Source organism: Merops nubicus, unplaced genomic scaffold, assembly GCF_000691845.1.
Source record: "Merops nubicus isolate BGI_N331 unplaced genomic scaffold, ASM69184v1 scaffold6166, whole genome shotgun sequence".
Lineage (NCBI taxonomy): Eukaryota > Metazoa > Chordata > Aves > Coraciiformes > Meropidae > Merops > Merops nubicus.
The window spans coordinates 59,965-77,904 of record NW_008612944.1 but is presented as its reverse complement, the minus strand read 5'-3'; the positions used below and the strand labels follow the sequence as shown (position 1 = coordinate 77,904).

At 35.5% G+C, this 17,940-nt stretch overlaps 1 protein-coding gene across 1 annotated transcript in view; it reads left to right on the top strand.

Moving 5' to 3' along the window:
• The window catches only part of GBE1 (glucan (1,4-alpha-), branching enzyme 1), a gene marked incomplete at both ends in the record, with an annotated part of 84,455 nt that extends 71,173 nt beyond the window's left edge, over positions 1–13,282 (top strand). Inside the window, one exon of the mRNA XM_008941718.1 lies at positions 13,170–13,282. Within this exon, the coding sequence (XP_008939966.1) occupies positions 13,170–13,282 (113 nt within the window). The remainder of the gene's footprint in view (positions 1–13,169) is intronic.
• Positions 13,283–17,940: the final 4,658 nt, after the last annotated feature.

Below are 17,940 nucleotides of genomic sequence, written 5' to 3'. Positions count from 1 at the left end.
ATTAACAGGATTTTTTTCCTCTGATACTTGTGGATTGAATGTAATTATATCTCTATTTTGTTGTTTCCCTTCTGCCCTTGTTTTTCAAAGATACTCAACGTTCAATTATTAGAAATGCTTAAGCAATCTTTAAAAAAAAATCTCACTCTTAATAACTTTTGTATCACTTATTTTTCTTTCTTTTCCGTAGCACATCTTTATCAGGATTCTATTTAATTATGATTTTATACATAAGGCTGCTCTCCTAACTTCATTTTCTGATTTGTGCTAAAAAAAAAAACCAAAATATCTAAGCACTGTTTTTTTTCTGGGTGTGTAAATGCCCTGCACACATTGTTATAAAAATGCAATGTTTGTTTACAACATTGAACTGTAAAAAAAATTACAAAATACAATGTATGTTTGTTATTCACTTAATAGTAGATAATCATGGATTTCTTTCATCCTTTGATTATTTTAGTTCATCAAAAATCATACTGAAACTAAACAACCGCTCAAGTGTGTTCAAAACAAGTATGACATAAACATGGCATACAGATGATGTTTCATATTTGCAGTTTATATTAAATTTCTTAATATTGCAATTTATATTAAATTTCTTAATATGTTAGTGTCAAAATATGTTCTGGTCTTTCAAGTGTGTGTAGTGTAATTTTATTTACATCATATATTATAGCTACTTTAAATTTATAATGCCTTTGTTAAAGCATAAAGATCCATATTAGCTTTTCATTCACTAACCTGGAGTTTTTATTGCTAATAGATCTGCCAGTTACCAACAGTGTATTTGCTTTTGTTGAAGTGCTTTGTCTGACTAACCCCTTCTGCCCCAAGCAAACAGTGGGGTTTGTGATTCTCTGTCCTCAGTATGTGATGACCTCTGCTGCTTTTGGTTGGAGCCGAGGCCTCTGAATGCTGCTGCTGCAGCTCTTCGCTGTGAAACAGTGCACCTTCACCTCTGCTGAGAGCCCTGTTCATTTGGTTAATGACCATCTGTCCCCTTTGATGGTATTGTGCTGTTTGCGGCTCTGAGAGGAAGCAGTTCTCTTAATTTAGTGTTCTTACTTTGGAATTGCAAATGTAGACTCTTCCCATAAATCACCTTTTCAATAACTTTGCCCTATTCAATTTTATTCTGTAGCAGTTCAATTTTCAGGAATTTCCCGTGGTTCCATGAACCACGGGAAATTCCTGAAAACTCTCTGGAAGGGAACTATTGCCAACTGGCTCTCAGCCTGCATTTATCCTTGGATTTTTAAGTCTGAATGTAGGAACATTCTCTTCCTTCCAGTATCTCAGATTCTGAAGATGCAAATCTTTCTGAATAATACACATACTTAGGCAGGCATAATGCAGGAGATGGTGCAAGTTCTGATTCACAGAGCTGACCTGAAACAATCTTCAGGTTTTAAAAGCTGCAGTGTTTTGCGTGGTGGTCTTTTAAGGTGAACACAGAAGTGTTTCACTTGCCAGGAGAATAAAAAAACTCCCCTCTGTTGGCGGAAGAAAACAAACAAGCCTACACCTCATAAAGTCACTTTGCTAGAATGGGACATGTTTGAACAAATAATTTAGCTGCCCCAAATTTGTAGTTACAGCTTGTAAAAGCAGATGAATGTCTCTTTGTCAGACTTTCCTGAAACAAAATTTAGCACGTTGCAGTTCTCGAAATAAAAGTCATAATATTTCATCTTAAACTGTTGTGCTTAAAGAGGAGAAAATAACAAAGGAGTGAGAAGAAAAAAGCAAGTATAACTTAGGTCAAACCCTTTTGATTTGGCTCATAAGCATCTTTTTTTTTTCTTTCCTTTTTGACCTTTGAAATAAAAGTCCCATTTCTGTTAATTAAGATCTCTTTTGTCCTGGGAAGCTTTTTTATCTCTATTGAAAAGGTCACTGTGTGTTCATCCACTGTAATCATAGGGGATGAAGTGTTGGGAGTTCTTTTCTGAAGGAAGTGCAACAAATAAGACAACATACCCCAATGCCTACACCATAAAAGTCTCACTTCTGTTTAGTGCCTGCTGCTAGCAAAATCCTTGGACAGTAAATTGGCTGTAAACACTTTGAACATACCTAAACTTTTCATTTCTGCACTGTCTGGGAGAAAACTAAGCAGTACTGTATCTACCAGTTGTGTTCTCAGTATCTTTACATTGATAATGAAGCTCTCTTTTATCAAATTCCTCTGTGTGAAAAGTTGCTTCTAACCCAAGGCAAACCCTGTAGTTGTAGAACTACCATCAAGTGTATTAGAAAACTGCTGAGATCTTGGCAATAGTTGGTATGCAGTGTACATATGTGCTCATCATCATAATCACTTATTTCAGGAAACTTCATCTTAATTAAACTAGAGATACCTAATACTTTGGCATTAGAATGGAGAAGATGCAGATAGTCACTGAAACACTTCTCTGAAACTCTATTAAAAGCAGAATCATGTTATGGCAGTTCCTTACACCTCCTCTACTTAGCAAGTAGTGGTAATGAACTGTATGTATGGTCTTTAGTGACAGCATATTTGAAGTATTGCAGCATGTGGTGAGAGAGAGTAACTAAAACTGCCTGACTCTTCACAGGCGAGGAGTCCATGTGTAATATTTGATGCTGTTTGTAGCAGTACACCCTAAAAATTCTGTATTCTATTCACATCTCCTCTGGTTGCAAGATCAAAAGGGAGTTTGTGAGTGCTGTTCAGATTTGGATCTACTTATTTTCTGTAGTGATGGTAACTACATAAACTGTTAGCAGTAAGCAGGGACTAACTTCCACTATTTCTGTGATATTTCTCAGACTGGTTAAAGCCAGATAGTACAAAAGAAAAGGATAGCATGATTTCCACAGCATGAAGGAGATTGGTACTTCAGTTCAAGAAGGATTGAGCTTTAATGAAAATTAAGGGTATCAAGTATTTTATCAACCACACAGGTCCATAGAAAGACCACTTTATACTCCACCTAACCAGGAGAGATGAAGAGTATGTGTATTCATTTCTGTTAGACATGCTAAGTCTTTCTTGGTTGAGATTACAAAGCTATTAATCCAGAATCTCTGACTTGAATAGTATTTTGCATCAAGAAAACAAAAAGATCAATAGTTTTCTTATTGCAGCTCAGTCTTCTAGAGTAGTCAGACATTTATAGTATAGAAACAATGAAGAACTGTTTATAGTGTCAGTTTTTTAAAATGAAACATATCTCAAAGTGAACAACCACTATAGCCCTCCTATTGTTTTTGCTTTCACCATCCTTTCTTCTTCCCTACCAACATCCAGCAGGCTGAGTTTCAGTATCTATTTTCTTTAATTATGTCAGGATGTGAAAATGTTCACGAGCTTTTTCTAACTCCAGTCCTTCCAGTCATTCAATTAGAGCCATGAATTTTACGTATAATTGGTTATGAAACTTTTAAATTTCAGATAGGGGAAAAAACAGGCAAACAAAATATATCCTATAACACATTCACATGTGATGTAAATCTTCAAAACTACTTCTCCCCTTGAAAAGGATGTCTCTACAATCCCTTTGGAACTAAAGCATGAAGCAGAAGTACTTAAAAAAAACAGGAATTTGTTCTTACTCTGTTTCTTTTTAAGAAATTGGTAGATTTTTAATTTCATACTCTGAGGCAGTTCCTGAATAAGCCTAGAGAGCAAATTTCTATAATATATCAAATTCTTTTTAGTAAAAAGTTTGTTTCAATGATCTTTGGAGTGGTGGGGAATGTCATGATCCTTTGACTACCTACATTTAATTTTGTTTAATGGATCAAATTAGTCAAATTAGACAAATGTAACATTTGTCATTAAGTTTGCCTTTGAGTGGATCTCTTTGATCTATCAATCCATTGTAGTAATACGTATCACTAAGCTGTTGTGGTACATAGCTTCTTGGGTGTGTTACCAGGTATGTTAAAAGATACAGAGCTTCCTGCCTTTCTGACCTATACTTGTGTAGACAGTCCGCTGTTCCTACTACATACTACAGTACTTCTGGTCCCACTTGTTTTGGAAAGGTTTTTTCTCTGAACAGTCAGATAGTAAATAGCTATATGAAGAGTCACAGACAGCTTGGAGTCAGTTTTTCCTTCCCTTTTATACTACAGTCTTCTCTCTTATTTTCCTTGACATTGAGTTGTTCTGTTGTTCTCCTAAGATGAGGTACCCTAGTGTAAAGCATTCAAGGACTGAGACCTTAGTTTTTATATGTAAGCATGAAGTCCATAAATGTTGTTGAGCAATATGAATCGTTACTGCCTTATCTCTGTTTGTATCTTGGTCTTTCATGTTGTCATATACTGCTAAAGTGCAAACAGGAAAAATAATATCATGGGAAAAAAATGGTTGCTTCCTTACAAACGTTGCCATTTTTACATAGCATAACATATCAAAGCATTGTAATGCTAAGAGTGAATAAATACCAGAGTCATACACTTACTGTTGGCATGAATTTAGGGTGCATAAAGACAAATGAAGTCAGAGTTGTCTATAATCAGGTAGCTAGGTGAAACCAGAGGTATCACAAATGTCCCATCAAAATGCTGCAAAAATACACTTTTTAAAAAAAAAAAATAAAAACATTCATTTGGGCTCTCTGACATTTGCAACCTGCTCCTAGAACTTCTAATGAGCAAATAAGGTCAGTTGAATGAGTCACTGGCGTGGGATTTTGCTGAAGGCAAAGAGACTGCCTTGCAAGCTGCTTTGAAGTGTGGTTATGTAACTGTCCCTGCCTGTTAGAATTCAGGGGCTATCTGGCACGTGGAGACAAAGGACTTAATTTAGCATCAGACAAACGCCAAATTCTATCAAGGTAACTGATATGTTAAGGTTAATGGGTGCGAATAAGAAATACAGCATACTAATTAATGTGGGACTGCATCTTCCATCAGCACAGGGGAAGGCACAGGTTTCCAGCACCAGGAGTCTGTGTAACCATTAGAGCAGCATATGCTATCTCCCAGTTTCTGTTTCATTATGTGAAGGAAAAAGGAAAACATTTCTATGCTCAAGCTGGAATTTTATTTCATAAATTATACTCTTTCAGCAGCCTTTTCATGAGAAACGGGCAGCTTGATCTAACAAATTATTTCTGCCTAATCTGCTTCAGTTTTGTGATAGAGGAATAATAAACAGCTAGATCAACTGTCTCTAGTTCTCTGACTGGATAAAATTTTGAGTGTTAAGAAGGAAACCATTCATAAGCTTCCTTTTTCTTTTTTTTTTCTTTTTTTTCTTTTTTTTTTTTTTCCTGACTAGGCTTTTCTGTGTCATAGTGGTTGATTCCAAGACCTGTCTGCAGTAGAAATTCAATATGGAAACCTTTCCCGTATTCAAAAGGAACGTGGCAAAAAGGAGGGAGGAATAATAGGAATGGGGCTTAAAAATTTAACAAATAATTCTTTACCCTTCCATAAGATCCCATGCCAATTATCTTTGCACGAAAGTAAATCAGCATTTTATGTTTGTGATTACCAACTAATGTGGGTTTTCATTTCACCAAATTCACATTTGGTCTAACCAAAAAGTGTCCGTATTATGTTGAAGCAAAAAGGTATAAGACCCCCCTTCCTCCTCAGTAGTGTGCCGTAAGTTGAGTGCTGAATGGCTTCAACTGTCTTCTAAGTATCCTGAGCTAAAGGTCATCAGTACAAGGTGTTTAATTAGAAAATTTGTCCAAATACTCTGTTTTGTTTTGTTTTCCCAATTGTAGGTTGGCCCCTTAGTTTTCTGCAATATTTAGGAGTGTGTGCTGGAGATGAGGAACAGAGGTACCCTTCATTTTGAAATTAATTATGCTATTTTTTTCAGTGAAATTCCAGAATTATTAAAAACAGAAGGGCCTAATCACTTCAAGCTCTTTACAGTCCCCCTTACAGCTGTACTCTCCTTCATCTTCCCTGTTTATGGTGCATTTAATGACTGAGTTTGTTTTTCTTAATATGTCTTGATAGCACATATTTGATCCCTTTAGCTTTTGTATGATAGTGTTTGTATTCTTTTATGCCTAGCTTGAAAATATAGCTTCCACTTTCATTAGGCCTCTTTCTAGGACAGGAGGTGAATTAAAAGTTCATTAATTAAACATATTGATCTGTGGCTGTATTTCTTGTTTGGTGTGCATACAAGTGATTCATAAATTATGCTTGTGTCCATAGTTTGTTCTTTTACAAAATTGATTTCTTCGAGAAATTGCTGGTCTTTGGTATCCTTTCCCTCTCTTTCAATCCATCTTGATAATAACAATTGTCAGTCCTACAGCTGTTGGTGTGCCTGGCTTTCCTTTTTCTTGTTTTGTTTCTTGGCTTCACTTGTTGCCAGCACCTCTTCTTTTGGTTTACAGGTACTATTTTGGCAATGAAAATCGCTTTTTGCAGAGTGAATATACTCCTTCATCTCTGGCTTACTACTGTTGCCTTTGACTTCTCAAACCAGCTGGTGCCTTTGTACATGGAAGTCATGTTGCCTTCATTGTCGTCCTGGTGACTCGTCCATCTGGACATTTTTTCCAACAGCTTTCCTATATACTTTTGAAAATCAGGCAGTGAATAGCATTTTCTATCAAATGTCTTTTGCTGTTGGGAAAATGTAGAACACACTGTCAGTAAGTCAAATCTAAAATCTGGAGTATCCAATGAAGGTGGCCGTTACTCATTACCATCTTTGTACCGCTTTACTAGCTGCAGGTCTAATAGTAGAGATCTTGCCTTTCGTAAAAGAAAGCTGCCTGTAGTGCTGATGTCGAGCAACTCTTGGAACAGGTTGCCCAGTGAGATTATGCAGGCTCCATCTTTGGGTATTTTCAGGAGTTTACTGGATAAAGCCTTGAGCAATCTGATCTGACCCTGTAACTGACTTCCAGAGGTCCCTTCCAGCCTGAGTCATTGCTCCCATCCCTATGCTCTGATCCAGTGACTTGTGATCCTTACGTTTCTTCTTTAGACTTGCTTATGATACTGTCCCCTACCCTTCTGTGGTTAAACTCCTGTGGTAGTGAAGGTCAGCTTTCTTGCCTAGGTGGGCTCTCTTCTCACCTGCAACTTTTTAGCAGTAGCTTTCCTATATATCAGCTTTCTCCAGCTTTTTGTGTTATTTCTATCAAAAAAGTTCTTAATGATAAGTACACACAAAAAACTATATGAGAAAAAACTACAGAGAAATGCTGGTACAATACATGAAAGATAGCTTTTGATTTTCATCTAAGATGGGCAAAAATATTTTCCAAGAGTTTGAGGGTTGGATTTGTCAAAATATAGCAAACAGATTTAAGATTTTGTTTATAGTCTGTTGTGCCATCACTGTACATGTAGCTGATAAACTAGTCATGCTAAGAAGCCATTTAACACTCAGCATCAGGTGGAGTCAGCCTTGCCCAGAGAGTTTGTGGATTCCCCCTCCCTAGAGGTGTTCAAGTCCAGGTTGGACGAGGCCTTGAGGAACCTAGTCTCGTTGAGAGACATCCCTGCCCATGGCAGGGAGGTTGGATTATATGATCCCTAAGGTCCCTTCCAACCTAAGCCATTCTGTGATTCTGTGAGTGGTTTGGCCACTACAGTAGCCAATACTTTAACATTAAAATTACAGTGACTGGTCACTGCAGAATTTTATTTGCCTGTTCTACTGTCACCACTGCTTCTTAATGTTTTGGCAAGAGGTAAAATCTGAAAACATGCTGCCTTCACTGGTGTATATATGTTTTTAGCATCTAGAAGAAAAGATATGAAATATCTCGGGAGATGTTGATTTAGAAACTTTTTAGTTAATTTTAAATTTGGAATTTTGTCTGTTTGGAGCTTTTTTTTTTTTAATATTTCCTTGAAAGGTATTTTGAACTGTTTTCATTCAAGTGTCTTGTTTCAATAACGTTAGAAATTTTCAGCACTTTGGGATTACACAACACTGCTAAAGATCAAGGGGAAATTTTTTTCTCTTGGCCTACTATTTCATAAATTGTATTTGAAATTATAAAACTATCCTGTAATACCTGTTCTTGGATTAGGGTGCTGGATCAAAATTGATACAGAAACTTTCTAACTTTTTCCCTAAGAAATTTTATTTTCTTTCTCCATTTTTTTCATGTTTAAAAATGTCTTTTTCTGTAATGTATAGTATAAGATCTCATGCAGAATGTGCAAACTGACTCTTGTTGACAGGAATTCTAGAATCTCGTTTTCTTGAAAAACCCACAATAGTGAAATTCAAGCTGGAGTGAAGAGGGTTGTTTTGTTGTTGTGGTGTTTTGTTTGTTTTGGTTTGGTTTTTTTCTGCATTTTTACATGGTGTGTCCAATGTCCTAGTTAAATATCTCTTATCTTTTTTACATCTCTTACTAATGCATTTTGAACAATAAGTAAATATATGAAGGTATCTAATGAGATATAGGCTTCTTAAAAAAGAGAGTCTTTTGTATGATGTTAGAGGATATACACTGTAGCTACTTCTGTAAAGGATTTCCTGTAGAAAATACTGAAAAAGGCTTTATGGGAAATTGGTTTATAGAAACAAAAAGCACCTAAAGCTTTCTTTGCACTTCCTAAACAAGGCATACAAAGTTACCTTTAGCTGTTATTTTTGTAAATCTTTTAATCCATGTAGATGTGATGAGAATGAATGAATTTAGTCTTGTATGGCTATAATTTCCAGCTGGATTAGACATGGCATCACACCAGTGTTCCTGTCAATGCCACTCTAACTGGTTCAGGACAGCCAGTTGATCCCAAGACTGCTTAAAAGGATCAAAAGCTTTTCAAAAGTGTTCCCGTGTCTTCTGTTTTCCATATGCTTCTTACTTTCTAGCTTAAATTCACTTTCTGAAAATGTCTGTCTACAGGCAGAAGTTTCAGCCCAATTTTTGGTCTGTACTTTGTTTATCCCGTCTGTATTGTCAGGATCATAGCCTTTTGCTTTCATCTAACAAATGGTAGGATGGCGTAAAAATGAAATCTTTCTTAGGGTTATTTTTTTTTGGTTTTTTGTTTGTTTGTTTGTTTGTTTTTGTTTTTTTTTGTTGGGTTGTTTTTTTTTTTTTATATTGAGAAGTTTAGCAAGAATACTTACAGTTATTTTTGCTCTGGAAAGCACCAGGGAACAAGAAGTATGGATGCTTAAATGTTTCATTGTACAACAAAACCAAAACTAACAGTTCCTAATCCTGATTTTAAAACAGATTATGAAAGGCTGAAGATGAAAACATCAGAATCTCCTACAGTCTTTTTATATATATTTGGTTACCCTTCCTACATGTAAAGTCTAACTTGGTTGAGTACAGACTTTTTAACTTGGATAGCCTATTACATAGGTAGTCTCTGTACTAGAGCTGTCATATATAATACAGAGGACTCAATGTACTTAATATTATTTGGATGTATTTAGTTGTGATAGATGTTTGAGTCAAACCAGACCATACAGAAGAGAGTAATTTCTTTATGAATACTCAACAAGCCTTACATTATTTTACAACTACTCAGAAATTCTTATCTGCTCTTCTGCAAAGCTTTTAATTATTCTGGACCATCCCCCCTACAAATAGCAATTGCATTGTTTTATCAATAGTAAGGGTTGAGGAACAAAATACAAATTATCCTATTTTATGATTTGCATTTACTTAGTGGTGCTTTATGTGTTATTAAACACGCAGAAGATTAATTTTTTTAAATTGTGTTAAAATATGTATTGCAAAACTGCATAAAAGCATAGTAATTTGGTAATTAATGTGGTAGATAATGACAGTCTTTCCATTTCCAGCTCTGTCTGTACAAGAGTTCATTGCTTTTGCTCTTTCCTCCTCTGTAGTGGTTAGGAAATTTTAGCCAAAGCATCAAACTGAGCAGAAATCAGGCTTTTTTTTTCAGTCCGAGTACAGGTTAGCATTTCCAGCCCTCTGTCAATAAAACAAAAGAGACTGGTACTGCAAGAGAAAATACTTCAATTGTGTGCTTAATTAAACTTTTGTTTAATGTTTTTGTGAAAGTAGTGTTTTAAAACCTAAATACTTGTAAAATTCTGAAATATGAAAAGCAACATTTCTGTGAGGTTTAAGTTGGAAAGTAAATGGGCATGTCTACCAAACTAGCTAATTTGTGTAAAATAGCTACTTTGTGCAGATCTTAAAATTCTTTTTGCTGCCATTATTCAGGATCTGGTTAACAGTATTTATGCCAAATATGCTGTGTTGCAAGGTGTGAAGAGGCAGTGGTGCTAACTTCGTATTGCTAAATATTGTACTTAGCACAGTGGGACATACTTTTATAGCCTGGATTAAGGAAAAGGGGATAAATTCTTTTAAAATTATCATAGCCATAACAATTTCATTTGCTGTAAATAGTTTTAAAGGACTCATTATACATGTCAGTGCTTTCAGCAACATAGAATTATTAAGGTTGGAAAAGACCTCTAAGATCATCAAGTCCAACCATCACCCAATGCTACCATGACCATTAAACCATGTCCCCAAGTGGGACATATACATGTTTTCTGAACACCTCCAGGGATGGTGACTCCACCACCTCCCTGAGCAGCCTGTCCCAATGGCTCACCACTCTTTCAGCAAAGAAACATTGATAAATTATTAAATTTAATGTATGGTGTAAATCACAGGAGCAAAGACTGAAATGCTTGAGAAAGGTATTCCCCTACCATGTTAATAAAATCTGTAGTGGAATAATAGCAGACATTGCTGAGACTGGCTTTGAAAGGGCACTGGAGAGAGGAACTAGAAGTTGTAGTTTGTATTTTTGTATGCCATACATGATAACAAATGAATGCCTGAATGTGCTTGTAAAGTAAACGGAGAAGGAAGTGTGTGTGTATGTGTGTGTGTGTAGTGCACGTATAAGGCTTTGAGGACTAAAGCTAGCAAAGTATAACTTCCCTAACTTTTTTTTTAGGGCAAGAAAAAAAAAAAAACAAAAAACAAAAAACAAACAAACAAAAAAAAACTAACAAACACAAAGATTTTGCCATTGGTTTTGTCAAGAATTTGTTTTGGTGATATGTTGTTTCTCCTTTGGGCACTTGCCCTCTAGAAATCAGCAACTAACTTGGCAGTTCTGAATCTTTCATTTTGCTGGAAATACTTGTGCTTCCCTGCCTTCTGTCAGCAAAACCTTTGCAATCTTTTACATGGAAATATCTCAGATTAAATTTACAGTTACTTTTAGTCTACTTTTTGTGTAATGTCATTCCTCAGTCTTTTTGTTGCTAGAGATTTAAATCAGTAAGACTGGTGATTGGGAAATTTCCTAAACTCATCTGGCAGAGTAGTGTAAAAAGACTTAAATAAAAACTATTCTGTGTCAAGGCTTAGGGTCAGGGCCATCCACTAGACCTATAACAGATGCTGTCTGTTAACCCCTCTTCCTTCCCAGGAGGAAGAGAAAGGGAATAAGGGAAAGAAATTTACAGATTAGAAAACTAAAACAGCTTTAACTAAATAATAATAAAATCAAATATATACAAAACCAATATTGAATCCAGTGTCACTCATGGCATTTACGTCACTGTTACCACTGATGTTGTGGGCAGGTACTGGGGAAGTCCCAGAATGGATCCAGTAGCAGATGGGAGCCAGGTTCAGGAGCTGGATTCTGGAACTGGATTCAGGAACACATGGATTGGGATTGAAGGCAGAATGGACAGAGTCTTCCTTGGACATCAGCTATTGAATAAGAGAGCTTGACTCTCCTGATCCCTCAGCTTTATACTGAATATGATGGCTATGGGATGGAATACCTCATTGGCCAGTTTAGGGTCACCTGTCCTGTCTACTCCTCCCCGCAGGTGTGACTTTTTACTTTCTGCTCCTCCAAGATGATACACAATATTTAGCAATGACCTTGGTCTTCATTCCAGTCCTTGGTAGTAATTCTTAACATGGAGCATTATCTCTGCTAGAAGCAGACACTGTCTGTGAAAAAAAAAATGCTGGTAACTTCAGAAAGGCAGTTAGTTAGACTTCGCTGAAAAGTAAAATCACTGAACAGTATTAGTTCTGTTCTAACTCAAACCAGAACAATCTGTTGATATAAAATTCCTTAGATATTTTTTTTGTGCAGGCATCTTTTCAGAAGGTTGAGCAAACATGGAAGCCCATGTTTAAGAAGTTTAAGAACCACTGACTTTAAAGAGTGTTGATTCTCTTTTCCCTAATCCAGTTAAATACAAGCTCGAGTCTCATAAGATTCTTCCATGGTTTAAGATTAAGGAAGCAGATTTTGGTTTCTTTTTTCAATTTTTCTCATTTCATGTTCTGTATGTTTTGGGTGGTGGGGAGTGGAGACTTAGGATTTCTATTGTAGCTTCAGGAGGGAAGTTTTTATGATGTCCAAACAAGAAATTCAAGGTACTGAAATAATCATATCGTTAAAATATTCTATTTGTTGTTGTCCCAGATACAAAGAAATTGACTCTTGAATATGTTAGCTCTTTATTTCCCCACGCATTTCCTTACATTTCCTGGTTTTGTTTTTCAATGTCATTTTCTCTTTTCTTTTTTTTTTTCCAAATCTGCTTGAAGCTTTTTTATTATCTGTACAGATAGTGCAACTCATTGCTAGCCTTTAAGTAACTCGCCTGATTTTTAACAACTGCAATCAGAAAGTTTGTCTATTAAAAGATCTTTTATAAAATACAAACTTTCTTTTGTTTCTCTGTGCTATAATAATTCAAACTGTTTTCTAAAAACATCTCAAAGGAGATGTAGGGTTTTCGTCTGTAAAATTATAGGCTTCTCTCATTAACACATCATCAGATTCTGACAGACTGTAAAATATTGCTGAACACCATTTGATTTTGACAGTCACAGCTATGTAACGTCTTAAAAACAATTCAAATCCACTCATTTTGTTGTATTTTTTTCAGTTTAGTTCATCACATAAAGTGCTATGCCTATCTACTGTAGTACTATAAACTTATTCATGGAAGATTCCAAAAGAGCCTAGAAGGTACTGTCTTTACTAGGAGTCACTATGGTAAGACTGAATTTTCAAGACAAGATGTCATACAGCTTCTGTATTTTCTGTACATTTTTACACCCAAGTCTTCATGGGTTTTTTTATTGATTTTTGCTTTATAGTGCCTATATTAGCATAAATCATGTCGCAGCAGTTCTTCTAGGTTTTTTGCTTTTATTTATTTACCATTTAGCATTCCTTAATAGTAATTTTTAAGTATAAAATCCTGTTGGATTCTGATGCTGCAGAATATGGAGGACATCAAAGGCTGGACCACAATACAGAGTACTTCTCCGAAGAATATTCTCACAATTATCGACCGAATTCACTTATGGTAAGTAAGAATTTTATTTTTTTAATTCTACTTTCATTTCAATCACTTTCAAAATTATTTGGACAAATACGGAGTCTATTCTGCAAGTATTTTGGAGGGTGGTGGGTTTTTAAACTTTATTTTCTGAAATTAGCCTTCATATGAATACAATAGAGATGACAATGTTATGATTTGATTATGAACTATGGTGTTAACTGATTTTTCTCTCTTAACATTGCATTTAAATTTGCATGCTCTCTTTCAGTGTCTGGCACACAACATTCCTTGCCAACATGCATGAAAACTTTCTAAAGTGCATTTGAGTTGTCCTTTTTAATATCAGTGTTTGCTTTATTTTCATGTGTGAGAAACTCCATCTTTGTGCTTGCTTTGTGATTAAAAGCTCTTTAGAAAATTAATCTTGCATAGCTTTCTTAAAATCATTTGCTTAACTCCACAAACGAGAGCAAATCATGAATTTGCCAACTGACTTTCTCCTCCTCAGTTTACAGAAAAACTTAACAGATTAACAGGTCTTCTCTGTTCACATCCAGAATTTCAAGAATTCCCAGTCAGTGATACGAATAATGGATAAAGACTTTCCCATAAATCACCTCATATGAAGTGGGAGGCACTTCAAATTGCGTACAATTTCTGTTAGCTGGGATGGTGACTATAAAAACTCATTCTTCTTAATTAGTTTTGAAATTATAATCACCACAATTAACAACTTAAAAATGTCATTTTCCCCATTCTTTTTGTATATAAATATATGAACATCTTTCCCATTCTTTACATGTGTTTTCACATATATATGTGTGTATATGTTCACAGGCACAACAGAATAAGATCCAAAAAGGCTATGAATTAAGGCAGGATTCACTTCAAAAGTTCTGACAACTCTGATCTTGCTGACTAGATTTTCATATCTGAAACACAAATGTGGGTGAAAGGCTGGGTATCTTTGTGCATAGATATGTTTATACACATAAACACCTGTAAATAAATTACACTTGTAATCTTAAGAGGCTACTAAAATGGAGTATCTGCACTGATTTGTGTGGGCCATGCCTCTTCCATGACAGAGTGGAGACATAAGTTTCTAGTGTCACATCATTACATCTCTCATGAGTTCTAAACTCCTGAGAGTTATTGTCACTTTTAATGTCTTTTTCACTCAGTTTTCACCCTATTTCATGTTATTCGTGGTATTAGCTTTAATCACATTTGCTTGTCGTAACATAGTTTCATTACATGAAAGAATTCTTGTGCTTTCAGTGTGCTTGGTATAAAGGTTCTTGAGAACATTTTTATTCTTCTTTAGTATCTACGTGACAGTGCCCTGGTAGTATCTACGCTCATTTGCGCACAAAGAAACTAAGGCTCTAAAATGTAATTCCTGAAGGTTATGTAGCAAATTAATGCTTCCAGAATTCTTGCTTCATGTGTCCAGTTGGAATATCTTGCTTTGGTGATTGGAGAGCATCTGCCACTAACTTAACTTTTGCACGACAATTAACTGTAATTTCACATTTAGACTCTTAGATGGGAGTGCAAGTCATTCAAGAGAGGAAAAATGGTGACAAAATATGAAGATGCAATTTGCTAGGAGCATGTGGAAGATAAGGCATGTGACAAGGAAAGCAGCAAATGCACTTCTGCAGCATAAACCGTGGCATGGCAATGGCACTCCTGGGTCAGAAAGAAACCCAGTAGCATAGGTTACATTAACTTTCTTTTATGTCCTTCAGCAATCCAATTCACAGACCACCTACAGCCAACATCCCAGAAGATGCCCCAAGCACCAGCTAGAGGTAAAATCCTAGTAAAAGGACACCAAGTGAAAGTAACTGGGGAAGAAAATCTGGAAAACCTAACTAAATTCAGCAAGACAGAACTCCAATTCCAAAGAACAAAACTTACAGTAAATACCTCTGGATGCTATTTTACAATAAAACAGTGATGTTTTATTTTAAATAGCATTTTACATCCCAGTTCTTTGCTAGTTAGTCATCCAAAAAGAATTTCATTGTATCTTAGCTGCAGTTTCTAATATCCAAGTAGAAGTCTTCCCCTCAAAGTGATTTTCCAAAAACATATCATGACATCCTAATAAACTCATACGGGTTCTTTTCCTGCTGTTTAACAATTATCTTATTCTCTTTATGTAATGCATGAGACTTAAGTTTCTCGTTTCAAAACTTTTAGTTCCCCTTCCACCAGAAACTTCAAAAAAACATTTTTTTAGTGACAGATACACCTCCTTTAAGGTGTGTAAGTAAATATTGTCAGCAAAACATGCCCAGAGGACTATGACAAAATAAAATCACATGCAATTTTTCTGCTGCTCAGGTCAAGCTTAAATAGTGCACAAATGTGTTACAAAAATAGAAGATTAGACATGACATGATTCATTCTAGAAACGTCACCTAATAAAAGGAATATTCAAAGTGACAGTACAGAATGAGAAGAACGAAAATATTAAAATCCTGGAGCAAAGAACCCTGGATGAAGAGGAAGTTTTGTAAGCACTGCTAGGCATTTCAGTGTAAAATTTTGTTGATGAACAGATGGTGATTCAGGTCTGTTTAATAATGCTGTAGAGAGCCAGATTTCAAAATCATCAGACATACCTTGAAAACTCCGTAGAAAAATGCACAAAAAACATCCTTTGTAATATGACTGATTTAAATAATTATTATAATCTATTTTTTCCATTTCACTGCTTGCTCTGTTCTGGATTGTAAACAAACACATGAAATGTACATAACTTTCCACATAATCAAAGTTGGTAATAATAAGCCGTTAACCACTTTGTCACTGTAAAAATAGACTCTTTTTACTACAGTTTTCTGTCTTTGTCTCCAGTGTAGTATTTTCCTAATAGTCTTTTTATGAGGTATGCTTTGTAAAAGTTGTGCGCTTTTCCAATGTTTTTTATAAACTTCCAGTTTTTCTTACATGTTATCTCTTTGCAAGATGTAAGTTAAGTGCTGTGCACACATTTCAACTCTTGTCAGATCCTAGTGCCCCTTTGTATACAGTCATTTGTTCGTACCGTTCTTGGTGGTTGTAGTTGGATGTGAAACTTCGTTGGGGTGGGGAGGAGGAGAAAAAGAACCACTTTAATAACACTCATCATTCAAAGTGTTTTGTCAGTCTTTTCTAAGGCATGTGACTTGACTGAACTTTACTGTAAAATGGAAGTAGGTATCAGTGCGTGTCCTAGCAACTGCAATATTTTTGTACCACTAGAAAGTTAGGATTTGTATAAAAACCGTGAGGTTTATACTTCCATATTTTGTGCACCAACAGCACTGAGTAATAAGCAGGCTAAATGAATACTGTTGTATCGTGTTGTATGTTGTGTCATTGGCAAGGTAATATGCCATTTACTTAGAAATATAGGTTTTCAATATATTTCAGCTTTTTATAGATTTACTTTTTATGCAGTTCTTTCCAATTAGTTAAAAAAGAAATAGATGTCAAAGTATTCCTTTCCTCCATCCCCAGTACTATTTTTTTCTGATTCTCTGTTTTTGGGATCCACTGATATAATCCTTTCACATTAAATGAAACTGAAATTATATAATTTCTTTTAATAATATGCTTATTGATGGGTTGGGTTTTTCACCTTGACCTTAAAGTATACTCTTCAATGTCAAAGTGCAGCTTCCTGCTTCCTTAAGTCTATTGACAAATTAAAATACTCACATAGACTAAAACAATCTAAAAGCTTTTAGTGACCTTAGCTTTGAAAACACTCATTTGAATAACTTTTATAAGGACTTATGTACTGAACTTTAAGGGACTCATGTGGTCTTTTAACAGTTTTCTTCCCTGGCACGCACAGATAAACAGATGATATGAAAGAATGTTTGTATTTTGAGATACAGCCTGTGCAGTTGTCCTGGTTTGAGCTAAGACAGCCCAAACCCTTAGTGGCAGTATATGGACTTCTTCTCCATAACAAAGCAAGACTGACTTAGAAGTGATTTTCTGCATATTCATGCTGTACAGCTGTAAACTGGAAAACAAATTGGAAGGCAGAACTTCACAATACTTTAAGCATACCTTCTTTGTCATATGCAATATCTAGCAAAATGAAAACTCAAATGTCCGAAGTTTTATATAACAAATTATAGTTGGAAAGCAAAAGCTATCATGTATTTTATTCATTGATGGTTAATTATATTTTCAGAATAGTGTCAGTGTCTGACAATTAGTAGTGATAGAGAGACATGAAATTGTCTAAAGCCCGCATTTTAATTAAAAGTTTGGATAATGTTGGCATACTCTTGTGACATTGCCTTCTGCATCTACCAACTGCAATATGCACTATCAAATATCTTTATGCAGTGCCTGATCTAGCTCTGAGTTCTAGTAATTCTGCCATCTGTTGCAAAATGACCTTGAAATGATTTTCAGGGCTTGGTATTTTCCAACCCTGAAAGCAGAATGAAGAGTAGTTCATTGCAGTTCCAGCCAGTTTCAGTAGTACTTGCATCTGGTGCTGAATCCAGTCTGACTGATCTGAAAGTAGCAATTCTCATTTGCAGAACTTCTTGCTTGTGGGTTTTTAGATACGTTTGGACATTGCTGTGTATTGCAGTCCTCTCCCAAAATACACACAGTGAGATTTCTGCTTATAGCTGCTGTTGTTCACAGGTGTTTCCTGT